This window comes from Salvelinus namaycush, chromosome 17 (assembly GCF_016432855.1).
Source record: "Salvelinus namaycush isolate Seneca chromosome 17, SaNama_1.0, whole genome shotgun sequence".
Taxonomy (NCBI): Eukaryota; Metazoa; Chordata; class Actinopteri; order Salmoniformes; family Salmonidae; genus Salvelinus; species Salvelinus namaycush.
Window position 1 is genome coordinate 22,772,360 of NC_052323.1, and position 26,797 is coordinate 22,799,156.

General features: G+C 42.3%; 2 protein-coding genes across 2 annotated transcripts in view; one reads left to right on the forward strand and one right to left on the reverse strand.

Annotated features, from left to right (window-relative positions):
* Positions 1-4,190: 4,190 nt before the first annotated feature.
* On the reverse strand, positions 4,191-5,825 carry fgf20b (fibroblast growth factor 20b). The gene is made up of 3 exons (XM_039011866.1): positions 5,534-5,825; positions 5,061-5,164; positions 4,191-4,436 (listed from the first exon to the last, which is right to left on the reverse strand). Exons 1-3 carry the CDS (start codon positions 5,823-5,825, stop codon positions 4,191-4,193), a joined length of 642 nt encoding a protein of 213 aa, XP_038867794.1.
* Positions 5,826-6,880: 1,055 nt separating this feature from the next.
* Positions 6,881-26,797, forward strand: part of micu3b (mitochondrial calcium uptake family, member 3b) — a 47,158-nt gene continuing 27,241 nt past the window's right edge. The window contains 11 exon segments of the mRNA XM_039011867.1: positions 6,881-7,125; positions 8,815-8,962; positions 12,921-12,952; positions 13,658-13,736; positions 15,706-15,753; positions 15,858-15,940; positions 16,037-16,085; positions 22,312-22,344; positions 23,588-23,608; positions 25,458-25,573; positions 26,240-26,331. Of these exon segments, the coding sequence (XP_038867795.1) occupies positions 6,889-7,125; positions 8,815-8,962; positions 12,921-12,952; positions 13,658-13,736; positions 15,706-15,753; positions 15,858-15,940; positions 16,037-16,085; positions 22,312-22,344; positions 23,588-23,608; positions 25,458-25,573; positions 26,240-26,331 (938 nt within the window). The 5' untranslated portion in view covers positions 6,881-6,888.

The following is a 26,797-nucleotide window of genomic DNA, read 5'->3' on the forward strand; positions in this document are numbered from 1 at the left end:
AGGAAGCATACAATAAGTGAGAGAGAGCCTCCGAGTGGAATGGATGAGGGGTTTAAGTGTTTTCACTAAGGAGCCACAGACCACCTGCTGGGGCAACAAAAGTATCTCTCTAAAGGCTAGGGTGACTCCAAAACATAAGTCCAACAAGTGCTAAAGAGCACTTCTGGGCATCAGGTATCACAAGTCAGGGTGGAAACCTGTTTAGAGACACGACCCTCAAAATGTCAAGGGAGAACACTTACATTAACACAAAGTGTTTTTCTATGGCCAGAAAGGTAATGGCTAAGTGCCAGACTTTTTAAATGTTAGGTTACTTTGAATATTTTGGTTTCTCATGCAGAACGTAATATCCAACAGAGGGAACCACAGACTAAGCCGGTCCTTTTCACATGGAAGCAACCTGTGATGACGCTCCCAAGGAATGGGAGCTGCCAGTCGTGTCATTTCAGCACACTTCAATGATTACTGTTGAATACAATTTTTTAATAAAACATACATTTTATAACTGTAATGTTTCCAATTGCGCATCTGTTTTGTTTTAAAATAGCAATATTTTAGTTGCCAGGACTATGAAGAAAGAAAATTGCCCTTGTCTTTTTAAACCGAATATGTAACAATTAGTAATGCATCTAAACCCAGAATACGTATTTATGGGGTAGATAGTCAGAGAATACGTGTTTAAAGGGTAGATAGTCAGAGAATACGTGTTTAAAGGATAGATAGTCAGAGAATACGTGTTTAAAGGATAGATAGTCAGAGAATACGTGTTTAAAGGGTGGATAGTCAGGGAATACTTGTTTAAAGGATAGATAGTCAGAGAATACATGTTTAAAGGGTGGATAGTCAGGGAATACGTATTTAAAGGGTAGATAGTCAGGGAATATGAGTTTAAAGGGTAGATAGTCAGGGAATATGTGTTTAAGGGGTAGATAGTCAGGGAATACGCGTTTAAAGGGTAGATAGCCAGGGAATACGTGTTTAAGGGGTAAATAGTCAGGGAATACGTGTTTAAAGGGTAGATAGTCAGGGAATACGCGTTTAAAGGGTAGATAGTCAGGGAATACGTGTTTAAAGGGTAAATAGTCAGGGAATACGTGTTTAAAGGGTAGATAGCCAGGGAATATGTGTTTAAGGGGTAGATTAGTCAGGGAATACATGTTTAAAGGGTAGATAGCCAGGGAATACGTGTTTATGGGGTAGATAGTCAGGGAATACGTGTTTAAAGGGTAGATAGCCAGGGAATACGTGTTTATAGGGTAGATAGTCAGGGAATAGAAGCACAAGCACACTCGCATTAACATCTGCTAACCATGTGTATGCGACCAATAACATTTTATTTTATTTTATTTGAAAGTCAGGGAATAAGTGTTTAAAAGGTAGATAGCCAAGAAATATGTGTTTATGGGGTAGATAGCCAGGGAATACGTGTTTATGGGTTAGATAGTCAGGGAATACGTATTTATGGGGTAGATAGCCAGGGAATACGTGTTTATGGGGAAGATAGCCAGGGAATACGTGTTTATGGGGTAGATAGCCATGGAATACGTATTTATGGGGTAGATAGCCGGGGAATATGTGTTTATGGGGAAGATAGCCAGGGAATACGTGTTTATGGGGAAGATAGCCAGGGAATACGCGTTTATGGGGTAGATAGCCAGGGAATACGTGTTTATGGGGTAGATAGCCAGGGAATACGTGTTTATGGGGTAGATAGCCAGGGAATACGTGTTTATGGGGTAGATAGCCAGGGAATACGTGTTTATGGGGTAGATAGCCAGGGAATACGTGTTTATGGGGTAGATAGCCAGGGAATACGTGTTTATGGGGTAGATAGCCAGGGAATACGTGTTTATGGGGTAGATAGCCAGGGATTAGGTGTTTATGGGGTAGCTAGCCAGGGAATATGTGTTTATGGGGTAGATAGTCAGGGAATGTACACATAAACATAGAGAGCACAGTTGAAAACAAGGTGCATGATATCATTATGTTGAGAAGAGATAGAGGTAGTTGTTGATTATGTAGGTGTTCTGATGGGAAAGTCCCATTATATCCTACAAGGCTGAGAGTTGGCAGCAGAGCAGACTCCCCATGTCAAGACAGCAGTTGGCTTGCCATCACAGAGATGTTGAGATCACAGGCCTTTAGCTTTCATGCTTCAACACAGATATCCTCCCAACCGTTGAGGAAACTGTACAAAGATACCAAGATGGTGGCTTTTAAATAAATATGCTGTTCAGCCATTGTCCGAAGATCATATGTTTTATATAACGTTCTAATTCCTGTTTCGTTCTAAATATTGTTTAGGTTACAGTTGGATAGAGACATGCAGGTACTAAGAGGGCTATATCTACTCCTTTGAGGACAAGCCCCTATAAATAATTTGTCTATCACTGAAATTGCATGGATATTGTAAAACAATCTCTCTGTGAAACAATTTCACACAAAGAAATAACCATCAACTCAGTGGACACGCGTTCTGCTGCGTTAAAGCTGTCAGCAGACTAAAAAAAGGATAAGGTATTACAAAAAAAGAATGGGACACAAAGGTTTTCACTCAGTCTGGAGGCTGGAGAGATTTCTTGGCCACCTTGGCTCTCTTTCATTGTTCAATAATACTATTAATCAGGACTATCATTCTGCAACTGTCAACAGAGCTTACTTAGCCCTTATCGCGCTGACCTCCAGTTTTATACAGCTGCCAAGCCGCTGAACAGACCAGCGGTAAAGGTCATTTTTTATTTGGCCCTGGCCGTGTCATTGTGAGGCCGCTACGTGAGCAAGTTCCACAGAGTGACTTTGAAGTTTTTATGCATGCATGGGAACCTCGCTCTTGTCTCTCAACATAATGGCAATCATAAAAAGAACAACAATGATCTCGTAAATAGGTTTATATATTTGAACTCACCAAATTCAAAAGACAAAACTATAGACACCAATGCATTACGCCTCTTTAGAAAATGTGAACTTTTAAAACGGAGTTAAACTTGTTTATTTTTTATAATTTTTTTGTCAGTTGGTTCATCAAGAAAACCATAGAGGTAATAAACAGTGTGGTCCTCTTAGTTTCTAAACCCAAATGTTAAAACATTTACAATACATCATTAAATGTTCCAAACAGATATCAAAAAGACAAATCTAGTTCACTGACTTTAATAAGGATACACTGCCACAGACTTTAAATGTGATGCGTACAGCAGAGGGCTTTTTGGGAAAAAATCAGCAAATGACAGTTTTCCCCCCACATTATTTTAGGACAATCTCACAATGTGGCCCAAGCTAAGTGAGAAAACGGATATCCTCAGATTAAAAGAAATATGATTTCTATATAGATACAATTTCTAGTGGTTTCTCTATACAGTACTGTATATTTAACTGCAAATATATATTCTGAAATAAATAAATATATAACATAAATATATGTATCTAGAAATGAATAAATAATACATTTTGAAATGATATCTGTGGCAAATATCTTTCTGCTCCTTTCAGCATGATCTAGTCACATGTAAAACGAGAAGAAAAACAGGTGAATTCCTTCAAAATCCTTCTTGAATGAACAGAGCCCCCCCAAATAAAAAAATAGTTACTTTAACTGTATAGAATCCCATAGATTTTGCCATTCTAACAATAGATAATAGAACAGTTCTATCACTATGTTCTATCTCTATGTTCTATCTCTATGATTCCAACTAGATCCTCAGTCCAAAGACACTTCCTGAAATGTATTGGCCCTCAAACAGAAGAGTGACCCTCCCTCCCTCCTGCATCAGCATCGCTTCCTCTGATCCTGTTCCTCTCCTATTCCACACGACAGCTACTCTCGGGGGTCAGTTGGCCCCTGGAACAAACAGCCTCCTCATGCCTTGGTGTGCATGTTGACAATGTCAGACATTCTAGACTGTCTTTGTCACCGCTGAGAGCTGGCCCGTGCATTCTGAGGGGAGGCCCCTGGCTAGTACCTTTATCCCCAGTGTAGGCCTTCCCTGCTGGCTGGCTGGAGCTGGGGCCGCTGTAGGGCTGGGACTGGGGCTTGGGCCGGGGCTGCTGTAGGACTGGTTGGCTCCACTGTCTTAACACCGCCAGTCACACTGCCTGGCCTGCACACATCCTTGCTTCCCACAGCAGGAGGGACTAGAGCTCAATACACAGCTATTCCTGATCTGATCTGGGACGGTGGGTGCAGGCCAGTCTCAGCTGTGGCCCAGAATCTCCTTGTACAGCTCCGGTACCCGGTCAGGGTCCACGGGCCTGGGCAGGAAGTGGGTGAACTTTTGGTGTCGCCTGGACTTTGTTCCATCCCGAGCCGTGCCGTCCTTGTTTAACGCCACAAAGTAGCGAGTCCCTTTGTCTCCGTGCTTGTAGAGGTTGGAGGAGTATGTGTTGTACCAGTTCTCCTCAAACTGCTCCCTGAAGACACACTCAGCGCTCAGCTTCTCCTGCAGGGTAGAAACCAAGTCAGATCAGATTATGATGTCAGATTCGTTGACAATAAATCAACGGTCTTACCAGAACAAGGATACATTTTTGGTAAGGCTGCTTGGTTTGTTTTGTTTATTTGAATGCCCATTAGCTTTTGCCAAAGCAACAGCTATTCTTCCTGGGGTCCAGACAAAATCATCAAACATGACAAGTAACAAAACACTGATACACAAGAACAGTCACACAAATGTAAAATACAACGCTATACAAACAATACAACTAAATAATAATGTGTGTGTAGATTGTGTGTTAGAGTATGATAGAGTGTGTGCGTATATTTGTGTGTGTGTCATTTCACAGTCCCTATTGTGGACGATGATAAGACCATAACTAGTGCAGAACTGGATCATTTAAGGCAGAGTGACAGCAGAACTGGATCCTTTATGGCAGAGTGACAGCAGAACTGGATCCTTTATGGCAGAGTGACAGCAATAGTCAAGGAAACCCATTAATGCCACCTGCTGGTATATTCTAATGTATATTGGACAACAAAAGACCCAGAGACCCTTCTACAACATATATGTAATGAGAGGTGGGACTACAGAAACAGCAAAGATACAGTAAATGAGTGTAATACTTACAGAACCATAGAGCTCTCCCTTGTCATTCATCCCCAGGTAGAGAGCACTGTCCACTCCTCGAATGCTTATCAATCCAACAGCAATGCTTATGAATTCCAAAATACCTGGAGAAGAATAAATCCGTTGTTCCAGGTGTATTTCACCAGAGAAACCTTCTATCACAGATTGTGACACACTAGGATAGAGTATAGCCACATTTTCCCTATAGGACTTTCACATTACTTCCAGTGATAATTATTGAACAAATTATAACAGTTCCACTATTGCTTTAGGGCTAATATTGGCAACTGATGTTATGGTAGGAAACTGATCTTGTTACACAAATAAAAATAAGAATAATAAAAATAAGAATAATTATTATAACAATAACTTGTATTATATAATAATGATTCAATATTGGTAACATTTTTAACCATAAAATATGAATGTGTAATATGAGATCTGTAATAACACACTAATAACTTGATAATTACCGAATCTACTGTGGTCCTTTCTTGTCCCTTGCACAGTGCCATCAGGAAGAATTTCCAGATGAAATCCAGTTCTACAGTATAACTGCCTTCTCCGGAGAATCCCTTTTAAAAGTGTTAAATCTGCCGTTGCGCTCCGGGACAGGCTTTCCCCGGCACCAGGTACGAGGTGTTCACCCTGACCCAGCAGTACCGCTGGACTCTCTCCAAGAGACGTCAGGAGAAAATGGGACCCGACGTGTCCTACACCATCAATGCCGTGCAAGAAGCTTCCAACTTCACCCAGAGCAGCCATCGCAGCAGAGTCCTCCCGGTCGTCAGAGTGGGTAAAGTTCAACAGAGAGATCCCGAGTGAGCGCTCTCGCGTCGACAGTTACCAGATTGCTACTCTGTTGCCTATTGCATGTTTACGTTCGCGTCCGTTACTAAGCAAATGCTCTGTTGAACTGAAACGGATAAGTCCCTTTTGTCCCTTGACATGTATACCTTGGGTAAATGAGCTCTCGTGGCATATACGTTATGAGAACACATTCGTTCCAAAATATGACCCTACCGCTTGATGTCTTCATCAGTTAAGTTAAGGTAATGTTGCTCAATTCTGGTAGTTCCCACCGCTCACGAAGGGTTGGAAAACTGTGAAAATCAAATACAGTAGCAAGTCAGAACCTTTTACAGAGAGCTACCAATGTATCCAACCCCTCTTTCTATGAGAGACACAAGACCACTGCTCTGCAGGTAAGGGAGGCTAGCTGTTGGAGGATTGCGCACACAGTGCCTAAAGACGTGAGGCAGGTGCAAAATGACGGGGACTTTTAGTGGGCGGGGCTATCGTTCAGACTTGCCTTGGCAGAGATTTTTTTCTTCCTAAAGTATAAAATAAGACAGAGAGAGAGAGAGGGAGAGAGAGAGGGAGTTTGATCATGTATTTGGTTACATTGCAATATGTTGGCCATTGATTGCACTTTGCTACTTACCTATGGCAACGATAGTGACAGTCCTATCGCATTCTCACACTCATTAGTCTACTTCAGTTTGCACTGCACCAACCAGCAAGAGCAACTACCACAACCTAACAAACACCGTGATGTGATCAAAATACTTACACATGAAACAACACATTCAATAGCCTATGTATTGAGCTATATAATCAATGCAATGTGATGCCTCTATTTTAAGGCATTGCCATATTATCCCGAAAAATTCTAAGAGAAACTTGGATTCTTGACTGAGAGACGCTATAAAACTGGGAGCGCAAAACATTCAGGTAAAACGGGGTGAAACGTCACACGGATTATCTCGCGATGGAAAAGAACCGCTTGCCGCGATCTTCTGCTATGACACTTCAATGAACAACAGCCATGGCTGCCTTCCGTAGATTTATTTCCACATCGACTAATTTCTCATCTACCTCAGGGAGATTTGTATTTTGGAAACAAACACCGAAGAGAACTAAGACATTTAAACGTATTGCAACTGGAGTATGTATCGCCACCGGAGCTGGTTTCGCGAGTTATTACAATGTCCAAAAGAAACTGTCAAACCAAATCGATAATGGTTTACTTCTCGCATTACCAGCAGTATCTGCTACAGATAAGGTATTGTATAGCCTACTTGTCATGGCATGGGGCATTAGTATATATAGCATGTATAATAAATATCATATTTATCTGTCTATGTAATAGCCTAGCAGATAGCCTAATATTAATAATGCACGCAATAGGCTGCCAGTGAGTGACTCTGTAGCTACACGTTAACATGCCCACTCAACTCACAACGCGAGGCAGAGCTGAAAATACTATTATTTTCGGGTAAGATTCGAGGTTGACGTTCCGTGATAGTAAAAAACCCATTGCATAAATAAAAAACTATCAAACAGGAATGCATTGTGTAGACAGAAACACACATGGTCATTTAATTTAAATGGACCAATGTGACTATTTGCCCCATTATAACAAGGGCGCTGTCCATGACATGGGGTGCTGAAATGTTTTGTACTGGTCTATTTCGTGAATTTAGATTAAAATTACGTTACATAAATATAACCTACATATTAAGACCTCTTATAACAATTTAAATTCTCTATTTTATTTTTTACAAGTGCCATGATTGCTATGTGCGAATAGGTGGAGGCAGTCTTCCTCGTCATAATATGCTTGTATAGGGCTATTTACATAGAGTGAGAAGACTTGGACATGTACAGGCAAACAGACAGGCAGTGACAATAATAATAGTGGAAACCAATAAGGCCCAGTGAGGCGTTGCTCTCACTCCCTCTGTTTAGTTGGCAGGTTTGTTTTAGGATGATCTGTGGGATCATTGCTGTAAAGCCTTCATTAGACTGTTGGATCAGTAAACTGTGCTGAAGTCACTGACCACGGTCTAGTTTGCAACCCTCCTTTTACATTGTGTTCCTTTTTTAATACTTCCCAAATGGCACCCTATTCCCTATATAGTGCACTCTTTTTGACCAGGCTCTAGGGAATGGGGTGCCATTTGGGGCATAGCCTTTGTCCCCACCCTCTTATCTAACTCTAGGGTGGTGAGGGTGGGAATGGTGGTGAGGGTGGGAGTGGTGGTGACGGGACGTGGCTTGATGTAACCTTGACTGGGGGTTTGAGACACAGGAATCCAGGAACGTAGGAAACTGGACACGAGGACTTGGCGGAGGGGCTGACATTTGATGGTGGGGGTTTACCCAGAGGAGGAGGGGTGTGGGGGCTGGGGAGAGGGCGGGGAAGAAGGGGGGAACACATTCCCTGAGGTGTTTGCTGTGTGCCCAGTGGGCCTGGCCCTCTGCCACCAGAGAGAGAGACGTCCACTCTGTCCTCACCAGGCCAGGCAGGCCTGCCTCTTGATATCGCTGTTTTTTAAACATTTGTAGGGACGTTATCTGGTGCACAGGCCTGAATAACTGGTCTGACAAAACATGGTGCCCATTTTTTAAAGTAAAACATGGGTTCTAGTTTTTAGCTCATGGGTTCTTCAAATTGGCTCATCTCCGCTGTAACTATTCTCCAAGTCAATGCTGTAAATGAGAATGTGTTCTTACACTGTTTGTCCATGAAAAAACATGTTGTTTTTCAAACTATTCATTGAAACCTTTTTCACACTTTGCTTAAAAACTTTATAAATTATTTTGGATGTGTGTGTGTGTGTGTGTGTGTGTGTGTGTGTGTGTGTGTGTGTGTGTGTGTGTGTGTGTGTGTGTGTGTGTGTGTGTGTGTGTGTGTGTGTGTGTGTGTGTGTGTGTGTGTGTGTGTGTGTGTGTGTGTGTTTTGTTTCAGGCCAAGACATTTGATCTGGATGATGGGGATGTGTACATGTCGTCCCATGAGGCCAGGTTTCGGTTGTTCAGCTCAGTGGAATATGAGGGACAGCTATATATGACCCCATTGAACTTCATTGAGTCTGTCACCATGGGTGAGCCTAAGAGTGAGTACTAACCAACACACACACACACACACACACACACACACACACACACACACACACACACACACACACACACACACACACACACACACACACACACACACACACACACACACACACACACACACACACACACACATATCTCAAACATCCACCACTTATTGCTTCTCCTGATATAGTCGATAAATAGACATCAAACTAAGATGTTGACATATGGTGCTGATTAAATAACAATCTTCAGCAGTTCTATTCTGTACTGTACAGATGATGATGGTAGAGTCCGAGGTGCCAATGTTGTTTGCTGGACACTCACATCAACACTCTTTATGTAAAGGCCTTGTGAGTGACATAAAAATAACTGTGTGATTGGCTAGGAGTCAAGTAGATACAGATCTTTACTAGCAGCACCACTGTTACGTCTCATTTCTGTAGCAACAAACTCTGACGGACAGACAAGCAGACAGACGGAGACAAAACAGCATGTCTCAAGTGACAGACATTCATGATGTCTGTGATTCATGATGTCTGTGAATCATGATGATTTTAGTCACTACATTAGAACCTGTTAAACACATGGTAAATTATCAGATATAAACTCACAGTATTGGGATTGAATAAAGATCTTGTCTCCTTCACAAATGGCACCCTATTCCATAGATAGTGCACTGTGTAGGGAATAGGGTGCCGTTTGGGACATAGCTCTATTCTGGGGCCTGTTGATGTGGTGTGTCTTGGTTTCCCTGGCATGTAACGAGGGATATAAATGGAGCACTAATGTGAATAGCACACATTGCGTCAGCCTTCTCTCCTCACTCTCTCTGATGGCTAATGTGTTACGAAATAGGGATAATGACGTTTTATAGTTTTATGCTGTGGTTGTAAAATCAGATTAGTTTTTTCCCTGACTGAGGGAGTTTGGAAAAGTCTGGGATATAGGGCAATTATATATCACAGAATATTGTCATAATTTACATACATTCTTTCATATGAAAATACCTTCTGCTTTGTGTTACTGTTCAATTAAAATGATATCGCCAGATTCCCGTTTTCTAAAATTGTGGGAGCCTGTATGGTATTGTGGTAACCTATGTGGTATTGTGGTAACCTGTATGGTATTGTGGTAACCTGTATGGTATTGTGGTAACCTGTATGGTATTGTGGTAACCTATGTGGTATTGTGGTAACCTGTATGGTATTGTGGTAACCTATGTGGTATTGTGGTAACCTGTATGGTATTGTGGTAACCTATGTGGTATTGTGGTAACCTATATGGTATTGTGGTAGCCTGTATGGTATTGTGGTAACCTATATGGTATTGTGGTAACCTATGTGGTATTGTGGTAGCCTGTATGGTATTGTGGTAACCTATGTGGTATTGTGGTAACCTATATGGTATTGTGGTAACCTATATGGTATTGTGGTAACCTATGTGGTATTGTGGTAGCCTGTATGGTATTGTGGTAACCTATGTGGTATTGTGGTAACCTATATGGTATTGTGGTAACCTATATGGTATTGTGGTAACCTGTATGGTATTGTGGTAACCTGTATGGTATTGTGGTAACCTGTATGGTATTGTGGTAACCTATGTGGTATTGTGGTAACCTATATAGTATTGTGGTAACCTATATGGTATTGTGGTAACCTGTATGGTATTGTGGTAACCTATATGGTATTGTGGTAACCTGTATGGTATTGTGGTAACCTACAGTGGTTTCAGTCTGCTTTCCAACAGACACTGGGAGACAAATTCAGCTTTCAGCAGGACAATAACCTAAAACACAAGGCCAAATATACACCGGAGTTGCTTACCAAGATGAATGTTCCTGAGTGGCGTAGTTATAGTTTGGATTTAAATTGGCTTGAAAATCTATGGCAGGACTTGAAAATGGCTGTCTAGCAATAAAAAATAAAAAAGATAAGCACATTTTGTACAATCCAGCTGTACACAGCTCTTAGAGACTTACACAGAAAGACTCACAACTAATCACAGCCAAAGGTGCTTCTAAAAAGTTTTGACTCAGGGGTGTGAATACGTTTGTAAATTAGATATTTCTGTATTTAATTTTCAATAAATTAGCAAAAAAATCTTTGTCATTATGGGGTATTGTGTGTAGATGTGTGAGAGAAAAAAATCTATTTAATCCATTTTGATGTCAGGCTGTATGTAACACAACAAAAGGTGGAATAAGTCAAGGGGTATGAATACTTTCTAAAGGCACTGTATATGGTACTGTGGGAGCCTATGTGGGTGGTTTCAAACTTGTTCCCATGACGAAAAAGGAGCATCTCAGGTATTTCAGAGAAATTGCCTGTTTGCTTAGAACAGTGTTGGTTTTAATTCTGCCAAGGTAAATGGTCACTCTTTTCTAGTGATTTTAATGATTTTCTCTCTTCAAAGAACGAGCCAGCCAGCCAGCCAGCCAAATAAGCCCTGACCCAATGTATTCCTATACTGAGGCTAAAATGTCTGTTGGGAAAGGCACCAGTATAACTCTGGTCCCCATTGTTAGAGACTGATGTATGTCTAATGAAAGAGTTCATAGTCTGTGTTGATGTGTCTGTTTTACAGTAAGGACATAGCTATCATTGCTACACATAGTTTTCTCAGGGTTTTTTCATCAACATTTTAGTCAAAACCGCAAAGATCTTCTGCTGAACAAAAATATATACGCAAGTTTCAATTTCTGAGTTACAATTCAAATAAGGAAATCAGTCAATTGAAATACATTCATTGGGCCCTAATCTATGGATTTGACATGACTGGGCAGGGACGCAGTCATTAGTGGGCCTGGGAGGGCATAGGCCCACCCACTTGGGAGCCAAGCCCAGCCAATTAGAGAGAGTGTTTCTCCACAAAACAACTTTATTACAGACAGAAACACTTCTCAGTTTCATCAGCTGTCCGGTAGGCTGGTCTCCGACGATCTCGCAGGTGAAGAAGCCAGATGTGGAGGTTCTGGGCTGGCGTGGTTACACGTGGTCTGCGGTTGTGAGGCCGGTTGGATGTACTGCCAAATTCTCTGAAACGACGTTGGAGGCGGCTTATGGTAGAGAAATTAACATTAAATTCTCTGGCAACAGCTTTTGTCGACATTCCTTCTGTCAGCATGCCAATTGCACGCTCCCTAAAAACTTGAGTCATCTGTGGCATTGCCAATCTGTGGCATCTGTGGCATTGTGTTGTGTGACAAAACTGCACATTTTGATCATGCTGTTTAATCAGCTTCTTGATATGCCAATCCTGTCAGGTGGATTATCTTGGCAAAGGTGAAATGCTCACTAACAGGGATGTAAACACATTTTTGCACAGAAATAAGCTTTTTGTTCGTATGAAAAATGTCTGGGAAATTTTATTTGAGCTCATAAAACATGGGACCAACATATGTTGCATTTATATTTTTGTTCAGTGTATTTTTACTGGACCACTGTGCCATGAAACCCCTGGGTCACCCTAATCTTTATACATTTCAGGCCTTGGTGTGAATGTGAATGAACTTTTCAGGGGATTAAATGCACAAATTGAGGATTTCTTATATTTGCTTGTCCATCCAGACACCTCAGTTTGGTGGGAGAGCTCTACAAAGCAAAGGGTCATCATAACTGCTTCCTCCATCAGAAACAGACCTTAAAGTTATTGTCACTGTTATCATCCCTCTGGGGTGGTAGGGCCATGTGAATCACCTAGCCAGGTGTTTTTATGAAGCCAACGCCTTATCTTATGGCCAGGGACCTTTTTATGGAGTATTGGAATGCGTTCCTGGAGATATGGCACTCATGTTTCAGTACAGCCCTGAGTCCAGCTGTCCTTTCTTACACATAGCCACTTGTTTTTCCACCATAAAGTACATTATAGGCTTGTTCATAGCATGTTGTGCGAATAATTATAATTTTTTTCATCATGGATAATACTGATCAGTTCATTTATTCTGAACAATACTTTCCTTTTTCTTTTTAGAAAAGAGGATTTGGAAGTCTCTAACAAAACAGGTGGGAGGTTTGTGATTAAAGCACTGCATGCATTGACAAGTGTGAAAATGTATTTGAAATAGAACCCTGCTTTTCTAAGAGAATAATCGATGTACACTGAGTGGAGAAAAAATTAGGAACACCTTTCTAATATTGAGTTGCACCCCCTTTTGCCCTCCAAATAGCCTCAATTTGTTAGGGCATGGACTCTACAAGGTGTCCAAAGCGTTCCACAGGGATGCTGGCCCAGGTTGACTTCAATGCTTCCCACAGTTGTGTCAAGTTGGCTGGATGTCCTTTGGGTGGTGGACCATTCTTGATACACACAGGAAACTGTTGAGCGTGAAAAACCCAGCATCGTTGCAGTTCTTGACACAAACCAGTGCACCTGGCACCTACTACCATACCCCGTTCAAAAGCACTTCAATCTTTTGTCTTGCCCATTCATCCTCTGAATGGCACACATACACAATCCATGTCTCAATTGTCTCAAGGCTTAAATATGATTCTTCAAAGTGTCTCCTCCCCTTCATCTACACTGATTGAAGTGGATTTAACAAATGACTTCAATAAGGGATCATAGCTTTCACCTGGATTCACCAGGTCAGTCTATGTCATGGAAAAAGGTGTTCCTAATGTTACACTCAGTGTATAATAATGAATTATTCATGTTTGTGTACTGATTCTTCAAAGAGTAAATACTGTGATTTTCTTCCATTGTTGAAGGAGTTGGAACAGATGCTGGCAGACACCCCTACTGTTTTTAAAGGATCATCCAATTTATTCAGGAACCTACGTCACCGAGGTGAGACTCCTTAACTCTCTCTATCATCAAGAATATGGCCAGTGGAATGTTTGCAGGTTCCATATACCAAATCAATCGAGAACAGAGTACAGGCAGTAAACACCATCTTATCTTTCCATCAATCAGTGATGTTGTCATTTGCTCTCAGGTAACCTTAGATACGAGGGTGAAGGAAATCTACCCTATATAGGATGTACCATTGATTAGCGATACCGTTACCAGTTATAATAAACTACATCCCCGTACTGAGAATGAGATGAGCTTGTATTTTCAAAATAGTGTAGCGATCCTTGAAATATGAGCCACGTTACGATTCCCATCAAGTAGGTTAAATTGATTGGTGCAATGCATAGTGTGTTTGCCTTTTACACAAGAGACCCGGGTTCGCTTCCCGCTCCCTCGATTCGCTACAATATTGACAAGCTGAGGAAAGGAGGTAATTGTAAGTGTTCTTCAATGTTGTTATTTTCATGGAAACATGCTTCAAGTAACCTGTTCTCATTGCTCCCTGAAGAAGTGAACATCACTCCCTGCGTTTCAAACCCTGTGTTTGGTGTATAAGTTCTCCCTGCTCTCTCCTCTGTTGCTTTAGCTAAGTGCCAACGCTGGGATCTGGGGCTTTTAATCCTGCTGTTAAACATGGCGGTTTTGCCGAGAAAAAAAGGATTGGATTGATCAGTGAACAAAGCCTTGCTTTGAGAATGAGAGGTGCTGTTTGAACCCGGTTATGTTGAGGCATGTCCCACTGGCTGCCTCCTGATCACCATGGACATGATGAATCCTAAGAATGGAGTAGGATTACATCTCCGGTTCTGCCACTCTATACGAAGTGTTTCTGAGGAATTATTTCTATTGTCTGACAACATCTACTTGAGCTCAGAGGTTGGAAGGGTTGGGGATTGGGGAGGGAAGGGGAGGGTTGGAGAGGGGAGGGAAGGTTTCTCTCTCCCTGAGTGAAGGTGTGTGTGGTATTGGTGAGACACGGCTGGAATCTTAAAGATTTTTTCCCTCCAACCTATTTAACCCTTAAAAAGTCAGAGAACTTTAGTCATTTTTAGGCCCTATACATTTTCAACAGAGAAGTTCTCGAGCAGATCAGTGTCTCATGTTGGGATGCACCATTTCATTGGGACTTTTCAACAGAAACTCTCTATTGGCATCCAGTACTTCCCCACCGCATTCAACTATCCAAACGCAGACAAACATCAGATATCTGCAGAACTTTTATATGACAAGGAGTATCAGAAATATAAAGAAAGAGGATTTTATTGGATGCACTACCATAGTCCATTCATAGTATTTTTTTCCTCCCAAGTGTCCTTTTTTGGGGGGAAATCTCCCTGGAGCAAAGGCCATACCTGAATCCTTTTCCCATAACACCCAGAGCTGTCTGTGCTGGAGTCACTGTCTTCTCCTGCAAACAAACGCTTGGGAATGCTTTCAGAGGCAGCAAGACAACCCTCCTCAGTCTACTGAGATGGACTCTGACAGTTACTCTTCTCTTCTCCTCGCAGTCACACAACAAAGGGAGTTCTAGAACACAAAAAGGAACAGGAAGCCGAATCAGGCATCCACAATCAGTGACAGATCACTGGAGAATGTTTTACACCTTGTTATCCAAACAGAGGACGCACCGAAGCCAGCACTGGGGCTTCATTTTGTTTGGGTTTGTGTCCAGATAGGTCACTTACGTTGTAAAGCCTCTGTTTGTGTGATGAGAACACCAACCATGAATTAAGAGGCAGCTTTTTAAGATGTTATCAATATGAAAGAGAAGATTAGCTGTTGTCTAAAGGTGTTGCACTATTTCGTGGGGTGTTTTATTCATGTGAAGAGTTAGGGCAGGACTTTGAAAAACTCTATATAACTCAAGTAAACTGCTAGACTAATGTTCAATTATTTTATGAACTTTCTATATACATTTATGACAGTCAAGGTTAAAGCCAAACATTTGTATTTTTGTTTCCAGGCATCATCGGTTACACAGAGTATCTATTCCTGCTCTGCATTTTAACAAGTAAGTATGTTTGATTAGATATTTTATTAAAAAAAGAAAACATACGTAAGATGTTAGTTTGAACATGGTTTCTTGTCTTATCTCTTTTCTCGGTCCTTTCCCAGAACCTCATGCTGGCTTTAAGATAGCTTTCAACATGTTTGATGCTGATGGAAACAAAATGGTGGACAAACGGGAGTTCTTGGTGGTATGTAATTATCTTAAGGTTAAATGAGAAGGATAGTTCCTTTGGTTAGTGAAGGAAGTCTGAAGAACATCTGAACATCTTCTGTCTTCTAACCAGCTTGAGGAAATCTTCCGTAAGAAAAAGGATGGAAAAGAAGCAGATGATGGTGCTCCAAGGTCTGACAAGCTGGTAAGGAGAGGCATTTCTTTGGTGAATATTCTTCGCATTTAGGCCATGCATTTCACTCATTGCATTTATTCTAGGTATTAATTCCTGTAAGGTTCAGTTAGATAGAAATTACGAAGAGCAATGTTTCCCCATTATACATTTAAAGTTTGGAACAATAAAATTGTCCTTCAGGAAGTATGGAAGTCAGGGAGAAAGTGTTTGAGCTGTAGACAGACGGTATGTTGGATGTGGTAGACTGTAGACAGACAGTATGGTGGATGTGGTAGGCTGTAGACAGACAGTATGGTGGATGTGGTAGACTGTAGACAGACGGTATGTTGGATGTGGTAGACTGTAGACAGACAGTATGGTGGATGTGGTAGACTGGAGACAGACATGGTGAATGTGGTAGGCTGTAGACAGACAGTATGGTGGATGTGGTAGACTGTAGACAGACATGGTGGATGTGGTAGACTGTAGACAGACGGTATGTTGGATGTGGTAGGCTGTAGACAGACAGTATGGTGGATGTGGTAGACTGTAGACAGACATGGTGGATGTGGTAGACTGTAGACAGACGGTATGTTGGATGTGGTAGACTGTAGACAGACAGTATGGTGGATGTGGTAGGCTGTAGACAGACAGTATGGTGGATGTGGTAGACTGGAGACAGACAGTATGGTGGATGTGGTAGACTGTAGACAGACATGGTGGATGTGGTAGGCTGTAGACAGACAGTATGGTGGATGTGGTAGACTGTAGACAGACAGTATGGTGGATGTGGTAGACTGTAGACAGACGGTATGTTGGATGTGGTAGGCTGTAGACAGACAGTATGGTGGATGTGGTAGACTGTAGACAGACATGGTGGATGTGGTAGGCTGTAGACAGACAGTATGGTGGATGTGGTAGACTGTACACAGACAGTATGGTGGATGTGGTAGACTGTAAACAGACAGTATGGTGAATGTGGTAGGCTGTAGACAGACAGTATGGTGGATGTGGTAGACTGTAGACAGACAGTATGGTGGATGTGGTAGACTGTAGACAGACATGGTGGATGTGGTAGGTTGTAGACAGACAGTATGGTGGATGTGGTAGACTGTAGACAGGCAGTATGGTGGATGTGGTAGACTGGAGACAGACATGGTGAATGTGGTAGGCTGTAGACAGACAGTATGGTGGATGTGGTAGACTGTAGACAGACATGGTGGATGTGGTAGGCTGTAGACAGACAGTATGGTGGATGTGGTAGACTGTAGACAGACATGGTGGATGTGGTAGGCTGCAGACTGACATGGTGGATGTGGTAGGCTATAGACAGACAGTATGGTGGATGTGGTAGACTGTAGACAGACATGGTGGATGTGGTAGGCTGTAGACAGACATGGTGGATGTGGTAGACTGTAGACAGACATGGTGGATGTGGTAGACTGTAGACTGATATGGTGGATGTGGTAGGCTATAGACAGACAGTATGGTGGATGTGGTAGACTGTAGACAGACATGGTGGATGTGGTAGGCTGTAGACAGACATGGTGGATGTGGTAGACTGTAGACAGACATGGTGGATGTGGTAGGCTGTAGACAGACAGTATGGTGGATGTGGTAGACTGTAGACAGACGGTATGTTGGATGTGGTAGGCTGTAGACAGACAGTATGGTGGATGTGGTAGACTGTAGACAGACATGGTGGATGTGGTAGGCTGTAGACAGACAGTATGGTGGATGTGGTAGACTGTAGACAGACAGTATGGTGGATGTGGTAGACTGTAGACAGACAGTATGGTGAATGTGGTAGACTGTAGACAGACAGTATGGTGGATGTGGTAGACTGTAGACAGACAGTATGGTGGATGTGGTAGACTGGAGACAGACATGGTGAATGTGGTAGGCTGTAGACAGACAGTATGGTGGATGTGGTAGACTGTAGACAGACATGGTGGATGTGGTAGGCTGTAGACTGACATGGTGGATGTGGTAGGCTATAGACAGACAGTATGGTGGATGTGGTAGACTGTAGACAGACATGGTGGATGTGGTAGGCTGTAGACAGACATGGTGGATGTGGTAGACTATAGACAGACAGTATGGTGGATGTGGTAGGCTGTAGACAGACATTATCGTGGATGTGGTAGACTGTAGACAGACATGGTGGATGTGGTAGGCTATAGAAAGACATTATGGTGGATGTGGTAGACTGTAGACAGACATGGTGGATGTGGTAGGCTGTAGACAGACATTATGGTGGATGTGGTAGACTGTAGACAGACAGTATGGTGGATGTGGTAGGTTGTAGACAGACAGTATGGTGGATGTGGTAGGCTGTAGACAGACATGGTGGATGTGGTAGACTGTAGACAGACATGGTGGATGTGGTAGACTGTAGACAGACATGGTGGATGTGGTAGGCTGTAGACAGACAGTATGGTGGATGTGGTAGACTGTAGACAGACGGTATGGTGGATGTGGTAGGCTGTAGACAGACATGGTGGATGTGGTAGGCTGTAGACAGACATTATAGTGGATGTGGTAGACTGTAGACAGACAGTATGGTGGATGTGGTAGGCTGTAGACAGACATTATCGTGGATGTGGTAGACTGTAGACAGACATGGTGGATGTGGTAGGCTATAGACAGACATTATGGTGGATGTGGTAGACTGGAGACAGACATTATCGTGGATGTGGTAGACTGTAGACAGACATGGTGGATGTGGTAGGCTGTAGACAGACATTATGGTGGATGTGGTAGACTGTAGACAGACAGTATGGTGGATGTGGTAGGTTGTAGACAGACAGTATGGTGGATGTGGTAGACTGTAGACAGACAGTATGGTGGATGTGGTAGACTGTAGACAGACAGTATGGTGGATGTGGTAGGCTGTAGACAGACAGTATGTTGGATGTGATAGACTGTAGACAGACAGAATGTTGGATGTGATAGGCTGTAGACAGACAGTATGGTGGATGTGGTAGACTGTAGACAGACAGTATGGTGGATGTGGTAGGCTGTAGACAGACATTATGGTGGATGTGGTAGACTGTAGACAGACATGGTGGATGTGGTAGACTGTAGACAGACAGTATGGTGGATGTGGTAGACTGTAGACAGACAGTATGGTGGATGTGGTAGGTTGTAGACAGACAGTATGGTGGATGTGGTAGGCTGTAGACAGACAGTATGGTGGATGTGGTAGACTGTAGACAGACATGGTGGATGTGGTAGGCTGTAGACAGACAGTATGGTGGATGTGGTAGACTGTAGACAGACATGGTGGATGTGGTAGGCTGTAGACAGACATGGTGGATGTGGTAGACTGTAGACAGACATGGTGGATGTGGTAGACTGTAGACAGACATGGTGGATGTGGTAGGCTGTAGACAGACAGTATGGTGGATGTGGTAGACTGTAGACAGACATGGTGTATGTGGTATGCTGTAGACAGACATGGTGGATGTGGTAGACTGTAGACAGACATGGTGGATGTGGTAGGCTGTAGACAGACAGTATGGTGGATGTGGTAGGCTGTAGACAGACATGGTGGATGTGGTAGGCTGTAGACAGACATGGTGGATGTGGTAGGCTGTAGACAGACAGTATGGTGGATGTACCACCAGGATTTGATCACAATGATAAAACAGACTATCTGAGTGAGGTCCTATCACATCAACAGTACAACAGCATTAGTCTTATTCAGTGAACCAATGAAAGGAGTGTACATTCTTGGAAATGTTTACATTAAATTTAATGTAAAGTCTTTAGATTGATAGACTATGAAATGTTTTGTGATAATGTCCTGTATTGTTGAAGACACTTTTGAACATAGAACAATGGACAGTCTTCCCTGCATGTTCTAACATGGTTCTATCTCTACCCTATCTCTAACATGGTTTTATCTCTAACATGATTCTATCTCTACCCTATCTCTACCATGGTTCTATCTCGAGCCTTTCCCTAACATGGTTTTATCACTACTCTATCTCTAACATGGTTCTATCTCTAGCCTCTTTAACATGGCTCTATCTCTACCCCATATCTCTAACATGGTTCTATCTCTAACATGGTTCTATCTCTACCCTATCTCTAACATGGTTCTATCTCTACCCTATCTCTAACATGGTTATATCTCTACTCTACCCTATCTCTAACATGGTTCTATCTCTACCCTATCTCTAACATGGTTCTATCTCTACTCTACCCTATCTCTAACATGGTTCTATCTCTACCCTATCTCTAACATGGTTCTATCTCTACCCTGTCTCTAACATGGTTCTATCTCTACCCTATCTCTAACATGGTTATATCTCTACTCTATCTCTAACATGGTTCTATCTCTACCCTATCTCTAACATGGTTCTATCTCTACCCTATCTCTAACATGGTTATATCTCTACTCTACCCTATCTCTAACATGGTTCTATCTCTACCCTGTCTCTAACATGGTTATATCTCTACCCTGTCTCTAACATGGTTCTATCTCTACCCTGTCTCTAACATGGTTCTATCTCTACCCTATCTCTAACATGGTTATATCTCTACTCTACCCTATCTCTAACATGGTTCTATCTCTACCCTGTCTCTAACATGGTTCTATCTCTACCCTGTCTCTAACATGGTTCTATCTCTACCCTGTCTCTAACATGGTTCTATCTCTACCCTATCTCTAACATGGTTCTATCTCTACCCTGTCTCTAACATGGTTCTATCTCTACCCTATCTCTAACATGGTTCTATCTCTACCCTATCTCTAACATGGTTCTATCTCTACCCTATATCTAACATGGTTCTATCTCTACCCTATCTCTAACATGGTTCTATCTCTACCCTGTCTCTAACATGGTTATATCTCTACCCTATATCTAACATGGTTCTATCTCTACCCTGTCTCTAACATGGTTATATCTCTACCCTATATCTAACATGGTTCTATCTCTACTCTATCTCTAACATGGTTATATCTCTACCCTATCTCTAACATGGTTCTACCTCTACCCTATATCTAACATGGTTCTATCTCTACCCTATCTCTAACATGGTTCTATCTCTACCCTATCTCTAACATGGCTATATCTCTACTCTACCCTATCTCTAACATGGTTCTATCTCTACCCTATCTCTAACATGGTTCTATCTCTACCCTATCTCTAACATGGTTCTATCTCTACCCTGTCTCTAACATGGTTCTATCTCTACCCTGTCTCTAACATGGTTCTATCTCTACCCTATATCTAACATGGTTCTATCTCTACCCTGTCTCTAACATGGTTCTATCTCTACCCTGTCTCTAACATGGTTCTATATCTTGCATGCCCGCATCCATCTTTCCCCTGCATTTTATAGAACCTACAACTGTATGGGAACCGGGAGTCCCGTGCACAGAGAGTATGTATTCTCCCTCTCCCCAGAATATCTGCACTGTCTGTTATGTGTTTTCTTCTTGGCTAGCCTGTTGCATGTGGCCTATTTTGCTCATGAAAAATGTAAGGAATCTACTGTAGTAACTTAGCCAAGTGGGCTAATGGGCATGAAAACCACGGAAGCCATTCCATGCTAAATGCATTGATGATATTACTGTATCTTGGCCTTCTCATGTGCAAGGTTAGCAGAGCGTCATGCGAGCTGCGAGGTAGCCAGGACAATGCAGCCGTAATGGGTCCAGTCCAAACTCTGAATGTGCCGCTGGACTGCCACAGCACAGCAGATGATTTATGTACTGGCCTTCTGTCTGTCAGAGTGGCTGGCTGAGCGATGGGTTCTATGGGCCCAGAGATCCCTTTTCAAAAGGCCCTTATCTGAAGACTGACAGCATTCCTCCCGGACCCCCATGTTTTATTTTTACAGTTTCTTGAAAAGTGGTATTTGGGCTCGGGTTACCTTTTGTGGTGGGCTTGACCATGCTGATCGGCGTGCCAGTCAGCGAGAGCTATAGAGCTAGTACTGCTAGAATGAATGTCTCAACACAGACACATAGAAAAGGGTGCTGCTGCAGCTAGCAAGAAGAAAACCAGGGCTTTTGAGATGGTTGTTTTAAGAGCTGTTGGGTTAAGGTGTGTCTTGGTTTTGATTTGTTCTGCATCACTCAAGGTATCCTCCCAGAGAATGGTTCAAAAGGCAAATCTTTTCAAACTCTACATGACAGGCATGTCTTGAAACCTGCGGTTGGGCTTTCCCCACCCGTGTATTCTAATTACAAACGTTTCATACTCTTTTAATGGGCCGAGATGAAGATAGAGCAGCGGTACATTAAAGACTTAGTAATTAGCTCTGGGATCAAGTCATGAATCTCCCTCTGGTGAGGAGCGATGAAGTGCAGAGGAAGAGATGTTTTATCAGCTGTCTCAACTGTCTCATTCCCCTGCCAGGCATGGAAAAAGAATAAGATAAATAAATATTATGAAATGAAGCAAGACACATTTTGAGGACATGTGTTAGAGGATCTGGCTCTCACTGGTTGGCTGTTCGTGGTGCCTTTGAACAAGGCGATGTCGAGACATGAGAGACATTGAGAACCAGGGCAAAAAGGATGAGGTAAAAAAAAATGCTCACCTGTGGGTGGAGGCAGAAGTTGGCCCTGGAAAACTGTTTCACTGGGAATTTTTGTTTCAAGGAAAGTCCGAGAGCTAAAACCTGATTGAATGGTGAATAGTACTACAGTTGAAGTGGGAAGTTAACATACACTTAGGTTGGAGTCATTAAAACTCATTTTTCAACCACTCCACAAATGTCTTGTTAACAAACTATAGTTTTGGCAAGTCGGTTAGGACATCTACTTTGTGCATTACACAAGTAATCTTTCCAACAATTGTTTACAGATAGATGATTTCACTTATAATTCACTGTATCACAATTCCAGTGGGTCAGAAGTTTACATACACTAAGTTGACTGTGCCTTTAAACAGCTTGGAAAATTCCAGAAAATGATGTCATGGCTTTAGAAGCTTCTGATAGGCTAATTGACATAATTTGAGTCAATTGGAGGTGTACCTGTGGATGTATTTCAAGGCCTACCTTCAAACTCAGTGCTTCTTTGCTTGACATCATGGGAAAATCAAAAGAAATCAGCCAAGACCTTAGAAAAAAACATGTAGAACTCCACAAGTCTGGTTCATCCTTCGGAGCAATTTCCAAACTCCTGAAGGTACCACGTTCATCTGTACAAACAATTATACGCAAGTATAAACACCATGGGACCACGCAGCTGTCATAACGCTCAGGAAGGAGACGTGTCTCCAAGAGATGAACGTACTTTGGTGCGAAAGTGCAAATCAATCCCAGAACAACAGCAAAGGACCTTGTGATGAGGAAACAGGTACAAAGTATCTATATCCACAGTAAAACGAGTCCTATATTAACATAACCTGAAAGGCCGCTCAGCAAGGAAGAAGCCACTGCTCCAAAACCGCCATAAAAAAGACAGACTACGGTTTGCAACTGCACATGGGGACAAAGACCGTACTTTTTGGAGAAATGTCTACTGGTCTGATGAAACAAAAATAGAACTGTTCGGCTATAATGACCATCGTTATGTTTGGAGGAAAAAGGGGGACGCTTGCAAGCCGAATAACACCATCCCAACCGCGAAGCACGGGGGTGGCAGCATCGTGATGTGGGGGTGCTTTGCTGCAGGAGGGACTGGTGCACTTCACAAAATAGATGACATCATGAGGGAGGAAAATTATATGGATATATTGAGGCAACATCTCAAGACATCAGTCAGGATGATAAAGCTTGGTCGCAAATGGGTCTTCCAAATGGACAATGACCCCAAGCATACTTCCAAAGTTGTGGCGAAATGGCTTAAGGACAACAAAGTCAAGGTATTGGCCATCACAAAGCCCTGACCTCAATCCTATAGACAATGTGTGGGCAGAACTGAAAAAGCGTGTGCGAGCAAGGAGGCCTACAAACCTGACTCGGTTACACCAACTCTGTCAGGAGGAATGGGCCAAAATTCACCCAACTTATTTTGGGAAGCGTGTGGAAGGCTACCTGAAACGTTTGACCCAAGTTAAACAATTTAAAGGCAATGCTACCAAATACTAATTGAGTGTATGTAAACTTCTGACCCATTGGGAATGTGATGTGAAGAAATAAAAGCTGAAATAAATGTCTCTCTACTATTATTCTGACATTTCCCATTCTTAAAATAAAGTGGTGATCCTAACTGACCTAAGACAGGTAATTTTTCCTAGGATTAAATGTCAGGAATTGTGAAAAACTGAGTTTAAATGTATTTGGCTAAGGTGTGTGTAAACTTCCGACTTCAACTGTACATGTAATGTTATCATTCATATAACTAGTATTACTAGTACTGTTACCAAACAGTGATAATGCGGGACTCTCCATTATTATTTCAATAGGACTGCAGGAGTAAAGGAATTCACTGTTGCGTGACCTTACTGAGTGAGAGTTGGTCACACTGGTGAGAAGCAGCCTTGTTTGTTTGATATCACACTAGTCCAGACATAACATTCACTTGGATGAAAAAGACACTTTGACTTCCACAGACACTTTGGGATGCAGCATTTGAAAGAATCATTGTATTCTTGAAATGTATTGGATGGTTTCAATTGCCTGTGATTATACAAGAGTGGCAACATTTTCTCATTGATAGAGTGTAACCTGCATCCCCCTCTGGGACACGGTAGGGTGGGCCACTATCAACTACAATGAACAAAGAGAGATATTATTCCAAAATGTTTATTTAATCACAATCTGATCCCATTTCACAAGTGTGGATGAAAAGTACACCGTAACCTGCATTCAGCTCGTAGCTATGTTCAAACGGTGATGTATTCAGATTGAGTGGATTCAGTTACACTGTAAAGCTGTCATGAATTCACCCTTCACGCCCTGTGTGTCTCGGACATATGCAGCTGTCTTGACTGAATTCCTCGCCAGAAGGCTGCATGCTCCAGTGCAGAGCAGAGCTCACAGCTTTATGGATGGGGTTTTTCAGTCTTTCACAGACTTCCTAGATATGTGGTTACTATACCGACAGTGAGGACTTCTCAGCACTCATGTCCTGTCTAAGACTGCCTGGCTGGGTGGTTGGATGTCAGAGAGTTATTTTACTGTTGTCACTGCAAGGATGAGTTCAGTAGTGTCAATGAGTAGTTCAAATCAGTTGGCTATTTGAAGGATACTCTGTCTGCCTGTCTGTCTGTCGGTCGGTCTGTTTGTCTATTCATCTGTTTGTTTCTAGTTCTGTCTGTCTGTCCGTCTGTCCATCTCTACTTCTGTCTGTCCATCAGTCTGTTTGCCTGTTTTTGTGTGTGTGTTTAATGTTAATGCCTGATGCTAATGCTGTTAATATCTGCCAGATGTGCTCTGTTGTCATCTAACAGCTCTGCCTCCACTACTCTACCACCATCGCAGGTCCTTAGAAAAGAGGCCCAGCAGTTAGAGCCCCGGGGCATGTGGGATGCTCTGAGAAAGGGGGCAAGCCAAGCTCTCTTTTCTGACCTAGAGGTAGCTACACAAGTCTTGTTTTCAGATGTGTTCCTTTCCTATTTAACCTGTAGATGTTTACGGGTTCTCTTGATTAGGTCTGTGTAATGTTGTGTCTTAAATGTCACATGATATGGATCATGCTCAATATATTGATTTATTTTGTTGTTGATGATAAACTATGTTGTTGGCCCAAGTTTGGTTGATGACTCTGATATGGCTCAGTACCATGTGTAACATGACTCTGATATGGCTCAGAACCATGTGTAACATGACTCTGATATGGCTCAGAACCATGTGTAACATGACTCTGATATGGCTCAGTACCATGTGTAACATGACTCTGATATGGCTCAGAACCATGTGTAACATGACTCTGATATGGCTCAGAACCATGTGTAACATGACTCTGATATGGCTCAGTACCATGTGTAACATGACTCTGATATGGCTCAGAACCATGTGTAACTGTCAGGAGAAGGGAAAATGCTGGAAGTTCAACGTTGGTCTCCACATATTAACCATTAACATGGCTGCATGTTTCTACGTACAAGCATGTGTGTGTGTTTGTGTGAGTGAAATGTATTTTGCATGGTTGGGTCCTTGTGGATAAGTGGTCCTCGTGGTCGGCCATAAGTGGTCCATTTCTTTATGAGGAATGGAAGTCAGACTGAATCACACATTTGTTTTCCCTCCCAGAATATGGATGAAAATATGACCGACACGACCCTGCTGGTTCATTTCTTCGGGAAAAAGGGAAAGGCAGAGTTGGGCTTCGATGATTTTTACAGGCAAGTAGGGAAATGTACAAAAACTCCAACTTAAATCTTGCATTTGCAGTGTCAGATATATATAATGTGCAACAAAGTACTGAGTAAGGGTCTGAATACTTTCAGAGTGCGCTGTATATAATGTACAATAGACAATTGTAATTTCTACTAATTATAGAAATATTTGCACATTTGAATTAATCATACTCATCCTAACTCATTGTGGTAGCTATAGTCAGGCACCCAGTCCAGTGTCCCCTCTCTCTGTATGTGAGTTGGTGGTGGCATTACCTATTACCAGTACCTCTATCTCCCTCTTCACTTCTCTGTCTCCCTCTCCATCTCTCTGTCTCTCTCTTCACCTCGCTGTCTCCCTCTCCACTTCTCTCCGTCTCCCTCTTCACTCCCCACTGTCTCCCTCTTCACCTCTCTGTTTCCCTCTCTTCTCCTCTCCATCTCCCTCTCTTCTCCTCTATGTCTCCCTCTC